Source organism: Lontra canadensis, unplaced genomic scaffold (genome assembly GCF_010015895.1).
Source record: "Lontra canadensis isolate GAN:19392208 unplaced genomic scaffold, GSC_riverotter_1.0 scaffold45, whole genome shotgun sequence".
Classification (NCBI taxonomy): domain Eukaryota; kingdom Metazoa; phylum Chordata; class Mammalia; order Carnivora; family Mustelidae; genus Lontra; species Lontra canadensis.
The window spans coordinates 10,261,188-10,272,138 of NW_022631039.1; the positions used below are offsets into that span (position 1 = coordinate 10,261,188).

Consider the following 10,951-nt stretch of genomic DNA (forward strand, 5'->3'; position numbering starts at 1 on the left):
TCAGAAGGCAGTAAATTTGGTTCCAATCCTTACTGTATCATTTTTTAAATGTTCTGATTTTTTTTTTAATAGCCAGAGTAAGGGATAGTCTGTGCTTTCATGACTGACTTTCCGCACCCGAATGCAAAGGAGACCACAGTTTTATTTTATAAAGCACGTGCTCTTACCTAGCATTATGATGTTTATCTACAAGAAATTATGTGTAAATTTGCATCTTAGCATGCAAATCGTAACTGTAAGCAATATAAATTATGAGATTATATACAAAGCTTTTAACTTAAACATTTTAAATTGTTTAATCAAATGTAGAGCTATGTAGGGTGGAGGAAGCCCTAAGCCGCCCTCGATTTAGACGCGGGTGCAGCGCGCACGGACGTTTGGCTGCTCCTGTCACGGCCATGACGTCTAGTACTCCTGCACCTCCAGAGCTCCTGGGCTCGGCGGGTCGGAGTTACGGACCGGACGGACCAGCGGCAACACACCAGGCCCTGTTGCACTTGGGCCTGACTCAGAGCGTCCCACGTGCGGGCGAGGGCCTGCTGTGAACAAGTGTCCCCGCGGCGCTAGCTGCCCGAGGCTGCCTCCGCCGCTAGTGAACTCTGAAACGTCCTGGGGGCCAAGTTTCTCCATTTCTGAATCGTCCTGGCCCCTGCCCCTCCAAAGAGCACGTAGGAAGCCAGAAGCCTGAGTGCTGTTGGCTGGGAGGGGAAGGCCTGCCTTTCGTCTGAGAGCTGCCATCATGCCCTCAGAATCGAGAAGTCCGCGCCAGTGGCCACCTTCACCTCTGGCTGCCGGAGACGGGCACTGGTTCGGAGGAGGGCAGCAGCGCGCCGCACGGCCGGCCCCTGCGCTGTGCGGGCGCAAGGAGGGCCTCGTTTATCGCAGCAACTTGGGTCTCGCCATAAATCCAACCTTTTTCTATAAGCTTCAAAGTGGGCACAGTCAAATGCCGGTAAACCAGTGGAAGCGTGTGACATTTCACGTTCTTGGTCCTGTCCTGCCTGCCCAGTGAACCCGGCCACCGCACCCAGGGCCGAGTTCTGTGGGCAAACGCCCGTCCTGAGCAAAGACGCGCCAGCCGGTCCAGTAAAGACAAGACAGAATGACATCTCACTGGGGGTCCCCGGCTTCTCCCGCCATCTGAGTAAGAGGAGGGTTCATGGAAACGCAGCGTTCTCTGCGGTGGGGGTGAGGCCGCCCTGACCTCCAGGGCTCTGCTCTTCGGGATCCTCAGGCTTTGTTATGGAGATTCTCAGGCGCCTGGGTCTCACCCCTCACAGAATTGGGGGGGGGCCCCCACCTGCCCCACCGAGGGGGGGGGAGGGCTTCTTAGGTCCTGGCACAGAGGCGCGTGCTCTGTAAATGTCAAGGTATTATGTCTTGTTATATTAATAAAATTTGGAAAGCACACTCGTGAGCTGCGGCTGTCTACGGAGGCCTAGATGAACACGGGCCAGGAGCTGGACCGCGCTGAAGCCCGGCGGCACGGGTGTTGCTCTAGTCTGTTTGGTTACAGGAACTTTCCAACGTGTACACAGGTTTGTTTGCACAGCAGCGGTGTGTACGCGCTGAAAAAGCAGAACCAGGTAAACAATGGTATGAATTTCATTTATTTAAAACAGTGTTTCTCACCTTCCTCAAATTGAAGACTGCAAAAAATAAAAGCAGTGCTTGAGCTGTCATTCACCCCGGAGCAGTGCTGCTGTGTCCCCACGCTGTGACCCCTGCGCCCACGAAACCGCAGCTCACGCCATCTATCTCCCCTCGCTTTACAAAACAGTCCTGAAAGCTTAATCAAATAAAGCTACTGTACATGACATTTACATTAGAAAAAGACAGCTGGATGTAGGAAAGCCAGGTGTGGTGTTCCCTTTAAGTGAAGTTTGCTCCACAGTTAGGGCATCTTCGCTTCCTCAAGGCAAAACAGCAGATGAACCCAAATGGGAATAAGATGATGGCCAAGAAGATGCCCAGGAAGGTGAAGGAGTCCTCCAGAACCCCGACTCTGTGGAGAGAGGAGAGGGGCACTCATGTCAGGGCCCTGGGCAGAGCCACACCTAGGGAGGCCCTTCTGTCCTCAGCCCCCCACACAAGAGGGGACAGAGACCGTGAGCACGCGGGGCCCGCGGGGCCTCAGTGACCGTGTCCCCAGCTGTCCCGCGAGCGGGTTACGCAGGAGGCGGCCGGCTACTGCTCTCCACCGCTACTCCAGAATGTGAAGGGAGGGGAGAGTTACCGGAAGGAATCATCACATCTTGACAAGAACATTCACTTTGCACGTTACCGACTATGTTCTCTCCTCCGTTACAAAAGGAGAACAAGAAGCAAATGCTAGTTTCTGTAGAAATCCTAGACCAAGAAATTAGACCAAGGAATCTGCATCATTTTAGGGTATTTTTTCCCCACTGTTGAAAAATGTCATTCTTCCATCCTCTAGAGGGAAATTCAAAAAACTGGTACTAGAATTCTGTTTGGGGAAAGGTTACCATAGGTTTTAGTGAAGGATTAAAATCAGCCATATTTACAAGGTCTCTAAGAAGACGACTTATCTTGAGAAATTTAATCTCCATTTCTTCTTCACAAAGTCAAGTTTACACCTTCAGGGTGCACCAGACACATGCCCAGGGGCTGTCACCCCAACCATGTGCTAGGAGTGTGGGTTGAATGACCTGAAGTCACCGCTCCCATTCCAGGGTCACGTTCAGAGGCCCCAAAGGTGGGAAGCAGGAGCCATGTGCTCAGCTCTGTCACCGCTTCTTGGGCGACTTCTGGGACGTTCTGGACAGAGCTGGAATTAAAACAACAGCCAGCTCAGCCCTAATGAACAATGCCTCGCATTCCAGAGAACCAAGTTCCTCCCTAGGCAGCCAGGGACCCCTCCAGCCTCATCCACCACGCTGTGAGCAGAGAGCCCTTGTGAACAGGCACTTCACCAGAATTCGCCAGAACAAACATGCCAAATCCCCCAGGGCTAGTACCGAGGAGGAAGAAAAGGGACTTCAGGGAGGAGCTGCAGGGCTGACAGGAGGTAGACCAGTAAGCGACAGACTTGACACCCCCACCCCGCTCCCTGCTTCCCTCCCAGAGCCCGCCTGCCTGCATGGGGCGGGAGCCCCTCCCTCCTCGGCCCACACCTCCGCTCCTGTGTCTTCAAATGCTGCGGGGGACCTCCTGGGCCCACGATGCTTTGGGAGCAGCTGCCCCTCCTTTTGCCACCTTGTGCGCAGAGAAGGAAGGTTCAGCTTAATAAAAGGTCAAGTGTCAAGGTGAAGCAGCCACCAGAAGGCTTCCAACACTCCAAATGCCAAACCTGCCACCGCCCCTTCTGATCACAGTTTCCTGCCCACAGCAGTGGTGACCCCGCTGGGCCAGGGCTCCAGCCCGCGCCCTCTGCCCTGCCCAGCAGGCGCCAGGCCAAGAGTCACGAGAAACAAACTAGACTGAGGAAGCCTGGTTTGCAGCAGCTTAAAGCAAAGTCCCACTCGATGCCCACTTCCCGTCCTACCCACTCAGGAAGGAGCTGCCTGAAACGTCTGCAAGGGACAGGACCCTGTAGCGCCGCTGCCCAAGGGGCTCGTCCTAAAGCACCAGCTCCCCCAGTAAGCTCTGCAGAAAAGAAAAGGAAGTTTTTTAGTTAATTTGAGGAAACTCTCCCCCCATCCTGGAGTCACAGCGCAGGAGTCCGAGAAACCCCGAGGTAAAGACCCTGTCGCACTGTTCGAGCGGGCGCTTCCGTGGGCCGTCCGGCCGCAGGCAAGGCCGGACCCGAGGGGGAGCCAATCAGCCCTGAATTTCCGTCAGCAGAGTTGCCTGTTCTCGTCTACGCTGCTACACAAGTCTTGTAACCGGAGTCCTCTAAGGACTGCCAAGGTCGCCAGGTCCCCACACTGTTCCTCAGCCCTGGTGGCTGTCCCTGTCCCTGGGAGCCAGACTCAATGGTGCAGACCCCACCTCGCACCTGCCCCGCCTGAAAAAGCGCCAGCGGCCTTGCTGCCCAGGGCTGAGGCTTCAGGGAGGTCCTGGGCCACACACGGGGACAGGAACGCACCTGCTCTGTCCACCGTCCTCACCAACAGCTCCTGCAACTATGGAAGCTAATCAAGCCACTTTCCCAGCAGCTGGAGGTGGCCTGGGACACCCACACCCCCAGCTCGGAGCTTTGGTACCATCCAGGTCCCCCTGTCGGCCCCTCTCTCAGCCTCTACCTAAGTTCCACCCACAGTCGAAACCCCAAGAATCCCACCAGTTCACGCGCAGTTAGAATGCCCAAGGAGAAAGCGGAGGGCAGCAACGAACCAGGCCTCACAGCTGGGTCACAAGCACCAGCTGAGAACCTTCCAGAGAAGCGTGCCCTCTGTAGGAGTGTGGAGGAGGCCTTGCCCAGTGTCCCCTCCAGGGGCAAGTGAGGCCCAAGGACAGGGACTTACCTGGCCGAGCACCCACCCAGGCTGGACACTCCATGTCAGCCCACTTGCGGATCGAAGCTGTTAGCACAGCCTAGAACCCAGTGTGTCCGCTCGAAGGCTCCAAATGTCTGGAAGAAGGCCAGGCCCAAGGCGTGTCCTGCTGTCCTCCAACCCTCCGCACCCAGAGCCGTCTCCCCGCAGCGGAGGGACGCCGGGGGCGGGAGCTATGGGTGCGGCCTAGCACACCTCCCTATACGGCGCGCCGGCGGAGGGCAGGCGGCTGTGGGGCAGCGCGCCCACCTGCGTCTCCGAGACCGGCTCTCCGCGGCCCGCAATGGAGGAAACGCCGGGGGCACGTGCACCCCCAGGCCCTCTCTGCCCCTGAGGCCAGGGACCGGCCCTGCCCAAGCACTAAGCTTCCCAGCAGCAGAGCAGTGGGTAACGTGGGCCAACGAGGGCCCCCGCTCCTCCGTCCTGAGGAGCACTGTCAGACGCGTACGGGGGGCGCCCCTCCCCTGGCCCACTGCCCGGGTCAGGTGGCTCGCCCCACCCGCCTTCCCGCACTACACACGGCCTGGCCACAGGTCCCTGGGAAGAGCAAGGGCCTTTCCCTTCAGGGACGAGGGACCAACCCCTCCAGCAAGTCCGCGACCAAACCACCTTCCACAGGGTCACGACCCGAACCCGACACACTTTCAAGCCAGTGGGCGCCTCCAAGCATGGGGTCAGCCCTCAGGTACCACACTCGCCACCCAGGAGTCCACACGCGGCTTCCAGACGACAGAAAGCCCTGGGAGAACTTGACTACAGCTTTGTAGCGAGCGCGCCTGGCAGCCACCTGTGACCTGAACTACCTCATGGCCATTCACGGTCACAATTCATCCTCTTCACGTGGATATTCATGTCTTGCTGCAAAAATAATGTTCTCACCATGGGTACTGCCCCCAACCTCAAAAACCATGCTGGCGTAACTTACAGTTTTTAAAGATCCAGAATCTTCTGAATAGAGAAACGCAATCTGATCTCTGGGCCACTTTTGATGGAGCAAGACTCCAGGTGGCAGAACAAACCTGTCCCCAGTGCCTGTCCCCATGAGGCACCCCGAAGGGAAGGGACGCCCCAGGATAACCCTGACCCAGGCTGCCTCCTGCAAACGGGGTCACACACTCTTCCTCTCCGACTCCCCCCACTCCTGCCCCGAAAAGCCCGGGTCCGTTCAGAACGAGCTTCAACTCTCCACTGGCTCAGAACCCAAACCGACCGAGCAAGCCGCCCCCGCTGAGGCTGGAGGCCAGCCCCACTCTTGAGCAACAGATGGGGGGGGTGCCAGGGAAGGATGTGGAAACTGGAGAAACTGGGAACTGACAAATTCTGAAAACGCTTCTTTAAACTCCTGACTCCGACCCTACGGAGAAAGCGGCCACTTGGCGTCTGACCGGCGCCGGCCTGGGCAAGGTTCTCGGGGAGCAGAGGACGGGGCTCCCGCCTCCCGAGGGACAGCAGACCGGCCGAGAGAGGCCGAGGGGAGTGAGGGCCGAGTGGCCCCGGGACCGGCCATCAGCCACCAGCAGACCCCGCAGTCCCGAGGCCGCCTCCGTATTCCTCACGGCAGCCCCGCCCCAGAGCCCCGGGGCCTTCGGGGCCACAAGCTCCAGCAGGCCCCGCTCGTCCTGGCTGCTCAGGACACAGGGCACGATCCACCCCCAGGAGCATTCCCAGACCGGCCCTCCGGGGAAGCCCAAGTCTCCTCAGGGAAGAAAAAGCAGAGACCTCGTCCCAGCGGCCTTCAGCCCGGAGCTGAGGCTCGGGGACGAGATGCCCAAAGCACACAGCCCACCGCAGTCCTCACCCCGCTTGGAGGCGCCCCGTGTGGCCTTCTGCTGTCCAGCAGCCTCCACTACTCACGGGCCTCCCGGAGCAGAAGCGCACAGGGCAGGTGCGGGGGGGGGGGGCCTGCAGGAGGTGCTGCGGAGCACCCCAGCCTGGGCCTGCACCCACAGAGGCCCCAGCACTCGCGAGCTGCGCACCCTGGCCAGCGCCGCCCAGGGCACGAGTCCCAGGCGCTCCCAGTGCTGCCCTGTCAGGCTACGGAGAACCCACAAGCCGGAGGCCGTGGGCAGGGCCCATCCTAGCAGCCTGTTTTCCAGGCAGCCCAGGCCCAGCCCACTCCTCAGGGCAAGGCCAAGGCCAGAACTAGATGCCCCATGAGCTGGGGCCCCTATAATAGGAAAGCCCCTCCCCACCCCCCGCCTGCGGCCCACTATCAGACACCCTAGGTTCTGTCACAGACACCTTCCTCTCAGGACCCCTCCACACACCCCACCCTGTCCCCCCATGCCCTGGATGTAGCCTCAGCCTGCCTCTGCCCCCAACCAGGGCTCTTCCAGGGTCGCCAGCCCCCTCCCCGCTGACCACCCCAGGACCTGACCGCTCGGGCTTCTGGGTAAGCATCCAACCCTGACAGCTGTTCTTGAGCCTCTCTTGGCTTCCAAGGCCCCACTCATTTCTGGATCTCCTCATACCGCTCCAGTTACCCCCAAAAGTGAATACCCAGAGACACCTGGGCGGCTCGGTGCCTGCTGCTTTACACACGCTCTGGCCTCTGGCCCATGCTGCCCATCAAGCCTTCCCGACAGGCTGCCCCGCACAGCCCACGGTGAACCCAGCCAGACCCGGGCTCCCAGACTCCCGGGGGGTGCCACCTCCCCTCCTCCTGCATCGAGGGACAGCCCCCGCCCCCCAGGGGAGGATCGGCTGCAGAGAGGCCAGGCCTGGCCAAAGCCCTGGCTGGGCAAGATGGCGCCGAGTCCATACAGACGGGGGTGAAATGAGAAGCACGCGCACCCGCTGGGCTCCAAAGAAAAGCGTTCTCGGAGCCCACTAGAAAGGGAAGATGGGGTCAAGCTGCTTAAGATGATGGCCAAGCTGACAAGTGACACAGCCTCTTACGCCAAGCCTCACTCAGAAGGAATCACAGACGTGTGACTTGGGCAAATCCCTGCCAAGCTACCAGGGAGGGAAGGGGACACGGCCTGGCGGGTTGGATGGAAAGGGAGACAGTGTGGTCACATGACAAGTGGCCTGTCTCCCAAGCCCCGATGCCAGACAGTGGCCTCACTGGACTGTGCCCCAGGGGACACCTCTCCACTCTCCCCATAGGGGAGCCACCCCAGGGCCATGTACCCACTCCCCAACCACAGGAAAGCTTCCTTAGGAAGCACCCGGCCTCCCCCACCTTCCCACTGCCCATCCCCCAGGCCCCCCGCCCGCTGCCTGGGAAGCTGGCCCCACACCCCACCACTGCAAAGGCAGAGAAAGGCCTCCCGGAGCCAAGGGGCCACCCGTTCTCCAGCAGCAGAGGACACGGCGGGCAGCAGGTGGAACACTCATGCCTGAAGCACCCAAGTGCTGGGGGACCCTTACTGCCAGCATCCGTCCTTCTCAATCCGCAGACAAGAGGGATAATGGGGACAGGCCAAGAGGGAATCAGAGCCTTTGGCCCCAACTCAGTCCCCAAACTTGCTCTCAGAGCTCCCCCCTCCTCACTCCTACCACCCAGAGACAGGATAGTGATCCCGACGTGAAAAAACCCATGCCCGCTGCGGGTGCCGCACACCTCAGCCTTCAGGAAGCTGACCTTGATCCAGATTCTGCAGGACTAGGGCTCTGGGACCCTCGTCAGCAGAAGCCACAGGCCTCTGACTCTGGGGAACGGGAAGTAGCCGGGGAAAGCGCTCCCCACTTGGGAGCAGCCTCAGGGGCCTTACTGCTACTCTCTCACCCCAGATGCTTGGGCCAGGAAGGGCTTCACAGAGCACCCCAAGACACCCCCACTTCCCGGGCAGGAAAACAGAGCCGAGATCCGAATGCAGCGCCTGCAGCAGGCTGGGCACCGGCTGGGATGTGACACTCAACCATGGCATAGACACTGAAATGCCAGCCAGACGGCTCTGCCCCAGACACCTTTCTGAGCCTCCTCCTAAACTGGGGAGATCACTCCAAGATTCTCCCGCCCAAAAATAGGTCCTTGGAATCCTCCAGCTGGCCCGACTAGAGACTGTCACCGCAGGACTGTGTACACAGCCAGGGCTCTGAGCACCCAACACCAGCCTCAAAGCCAAAGACAGGGAGTTTCCCATCGCCCCCTTCTGCACACAAGCCCCCGTGAGTCCCAGGGGCTCTCTTCACAGGCGACCCGGCCCCAACCCCTGCCCGGCCCAGTAGCATTCCTCGAGCTCTCAGGCCACGTCCCTTCTTCCCACCCTCGTGCCTTCAAATCCCAACAGCTGTGATGCCCCCAGGTGCCCACAGAGAACGGTGTCCACGAGGGTGCAAGTCATTTGTCTTTCCCCCAACCCCCTTCACATTCCCCAAAAGCCGTATCAAAAGACACACCTGTCCTGAGTTTACAGACGAGGTCCCTGCCCCACAGGCCCCCGCTACTAGGCACACGGTTGGCTCTGGAGTCCAGCCTCCTACCCCCCATCTCTGTGCGGCCCTCCCTCTCCCACACAGTGACCCCTGTGACTCTGAAACCTTTAACTTCCCCCCTGACTCCACTCTGGGCCTTCCAGATACACCTTTGACATTAAGTCTAAATGTAAACCAGCATTTCTCAATTTCATCTCGGAGACTTCAACTTCCTTCTGCCAGACAAGCTGAAGACCTGCACTCTTGCATCAGGCAAGCAAGGACCGAGTCTCAGCTGAATCTGAACCCTCACGACCCACACACAAGCACGTAGCTAGCTGCAGTTCCGACACCATAAGGACAGTTGTGAGACCCTGGAGGCTTTGGTTTGAGAATACGAAAAAGAGCTCCTGCCCCACACAAACAACCATGGTGTTTCCATCACCCTCCAGCTAACAGCCTGGCGTGGGTGTTGCTCCCCTGGCCTCCTGGACCTGCGGATCCCTGGACTCTCTGGCCATCTGAGTCAGGGCTCTCCTGCCAGGGCACTTCTAGCTGCCCTTCCCAGGAAAAGGAAACCTCCCACCACCTTCAAGAATCAATTTTAGTGTAAGTGCTGCCCAAGCGAGCACCACCTTCAAGAATCAAATGCTGGTCCCAGAACCAGGGACAGCACATGTTACCATTTCTGCATCCCACTCAATTGGGACTCAGGGACCCCAAAACCACTCAACTCTGCAGGAAAGAAAACCCCTCCCTGATGACCCATGAAACCGTGTTGACACCTAAGGACAAATGAACCCACTCTCCCCCACACCGCAGGTCAGCAGCTTGTCCCAAGACTGACCCACCTCCCAGCCAGTCTGCCTTCCTGAAGCTCTGGGGGCCAGCCCCCAGCCTGTGACATACCTGCAGACTGGGCAGCCTCCAACGACAACGATGGAATTGGCAGGGTACCTGGTGACATTTCGACTGTGGATGTTGTAGACCCTGGGGTGGTGGGTGGGTATCCCTGTGGGCAGGAAGGCACATCAGAACGGGGCAGGGAGGAAAACTGGGAAGTCTGAGGAATACTTCTCCTGCCGTCCCCCCACCCCGCACCCAAACTTATCCTTTCCAAAATCCAGACAGCGGCCCGCCTCTACTAAGTGCCCGCTATGGGCTTTACCGGGGGCTAATTTACAGACGGCACCTGGTTAACTAAGTTAATAGGAAACAAGGCCACGGCGCTTCGCGGGATGGAGGGCCCAGGGCTCCGCGACCCCCAGGCCGGCTGAGGGCCCGATAGCGGGCTCCCGGTGCGGGAGACTCAGTCGCCCCCCTCCCCGCCGTCCCCACGAGCTCGGCGTTCGCGGCCCCTCGGCAGCGCCCGCATGGGCACCCCCCCCACCTCCCGAGCACGGCCGGGCCGCGCCCCCCGCCGCAGCGGCGTCCGGAGAAAAGTTGGTTTCGGGGTTAAAGGTCGCCACAGGTCCGGGCCCAAAGTTTGGTCCTAGGGCTGTGGGCCCGGCGCCCAGCTCCGACCCCGGCCCTCCCCGGCCCTCCCCGCCGGCCGCCGGGCGCACCTGTGACGAGGTAGGGGTAGGGCGGCGGCGGGGGCGCGGCAGGGATGGCGCCGTAGCCGTGCGGGCCGCACGCGAAGTCGCCCTGGCCGGCCTCCAGGTTGTAGGCGGGCGGCCGCTCCTGCAGCAGGGGCTTGTGGTCCATGGCGGGCGGCGCCCACCGCGCCCGGCCCGGCTCCCGCCCGGACTCTCGCAAAGACTCCCGCTCCCGCGCTGGCTCGGACTCGCGCGGACGCCCGGACCCGGCGGCGGGACCCGCTCCTCCGGGGCGGCGGCAGCGGCTGCGGGGCTGGGCCCCTCTCGGAGGCGGGCGCCGCGGGCTTCCCCTCCGCGCCTCCCCCCTGGCCAGTCACAAGACCCGGGTCACGTGGCGCGGCTCCCGGCGGGGGTGCGGCGCGGGGCGGGGCCGGAGCGGCGTCTTAAAGGGCCCGCGCCCGCCCCTGGCCACCCTGTCGGACACTTGTTGGCCTTGACCCCGCGCTCTTCCCCGCCCCACCTCCACGGCCCAGAGACCGCCGCCCGAGGGGAGACTCCGCGCCACAAACACGACTGCAAAGGAGACTTCGCACTGGG

The 10,951-nt window shown here is 60.6% G+C and overlaps 1 protein-coding gene across 1 annotated transcript; it reads right to left on the bottom strand.

Annotated features, from left to right (window-relative positions):
• Positions 1-1,589: 1,589 nt before the first annotated feature.
• BRI3 (brain protein I3) lies at positions 1,590-10,707 on the bottom strand. Its single transcript, XM_032872682.1, has 3 exons — positions 10,382-10,707; positions 9,726-9,828; positions 1,590-2,005 (listed from the first exon to the last, which is right to left on the bottom strand). Exons 1-3 carry the CDS (start codon positions 10,521-10,523, stop codon positions 1,873-1,875), a joined length of 378 nt encoding a protein of 125 aa, XP_032728573.1. The 5' UTR covers positions 10,524-10,707; the 3' UTR covers positions 1,590-1,872.
• Between the last annotated feature and the right edge of the window lie 244 nt (positions 10,708-10,951).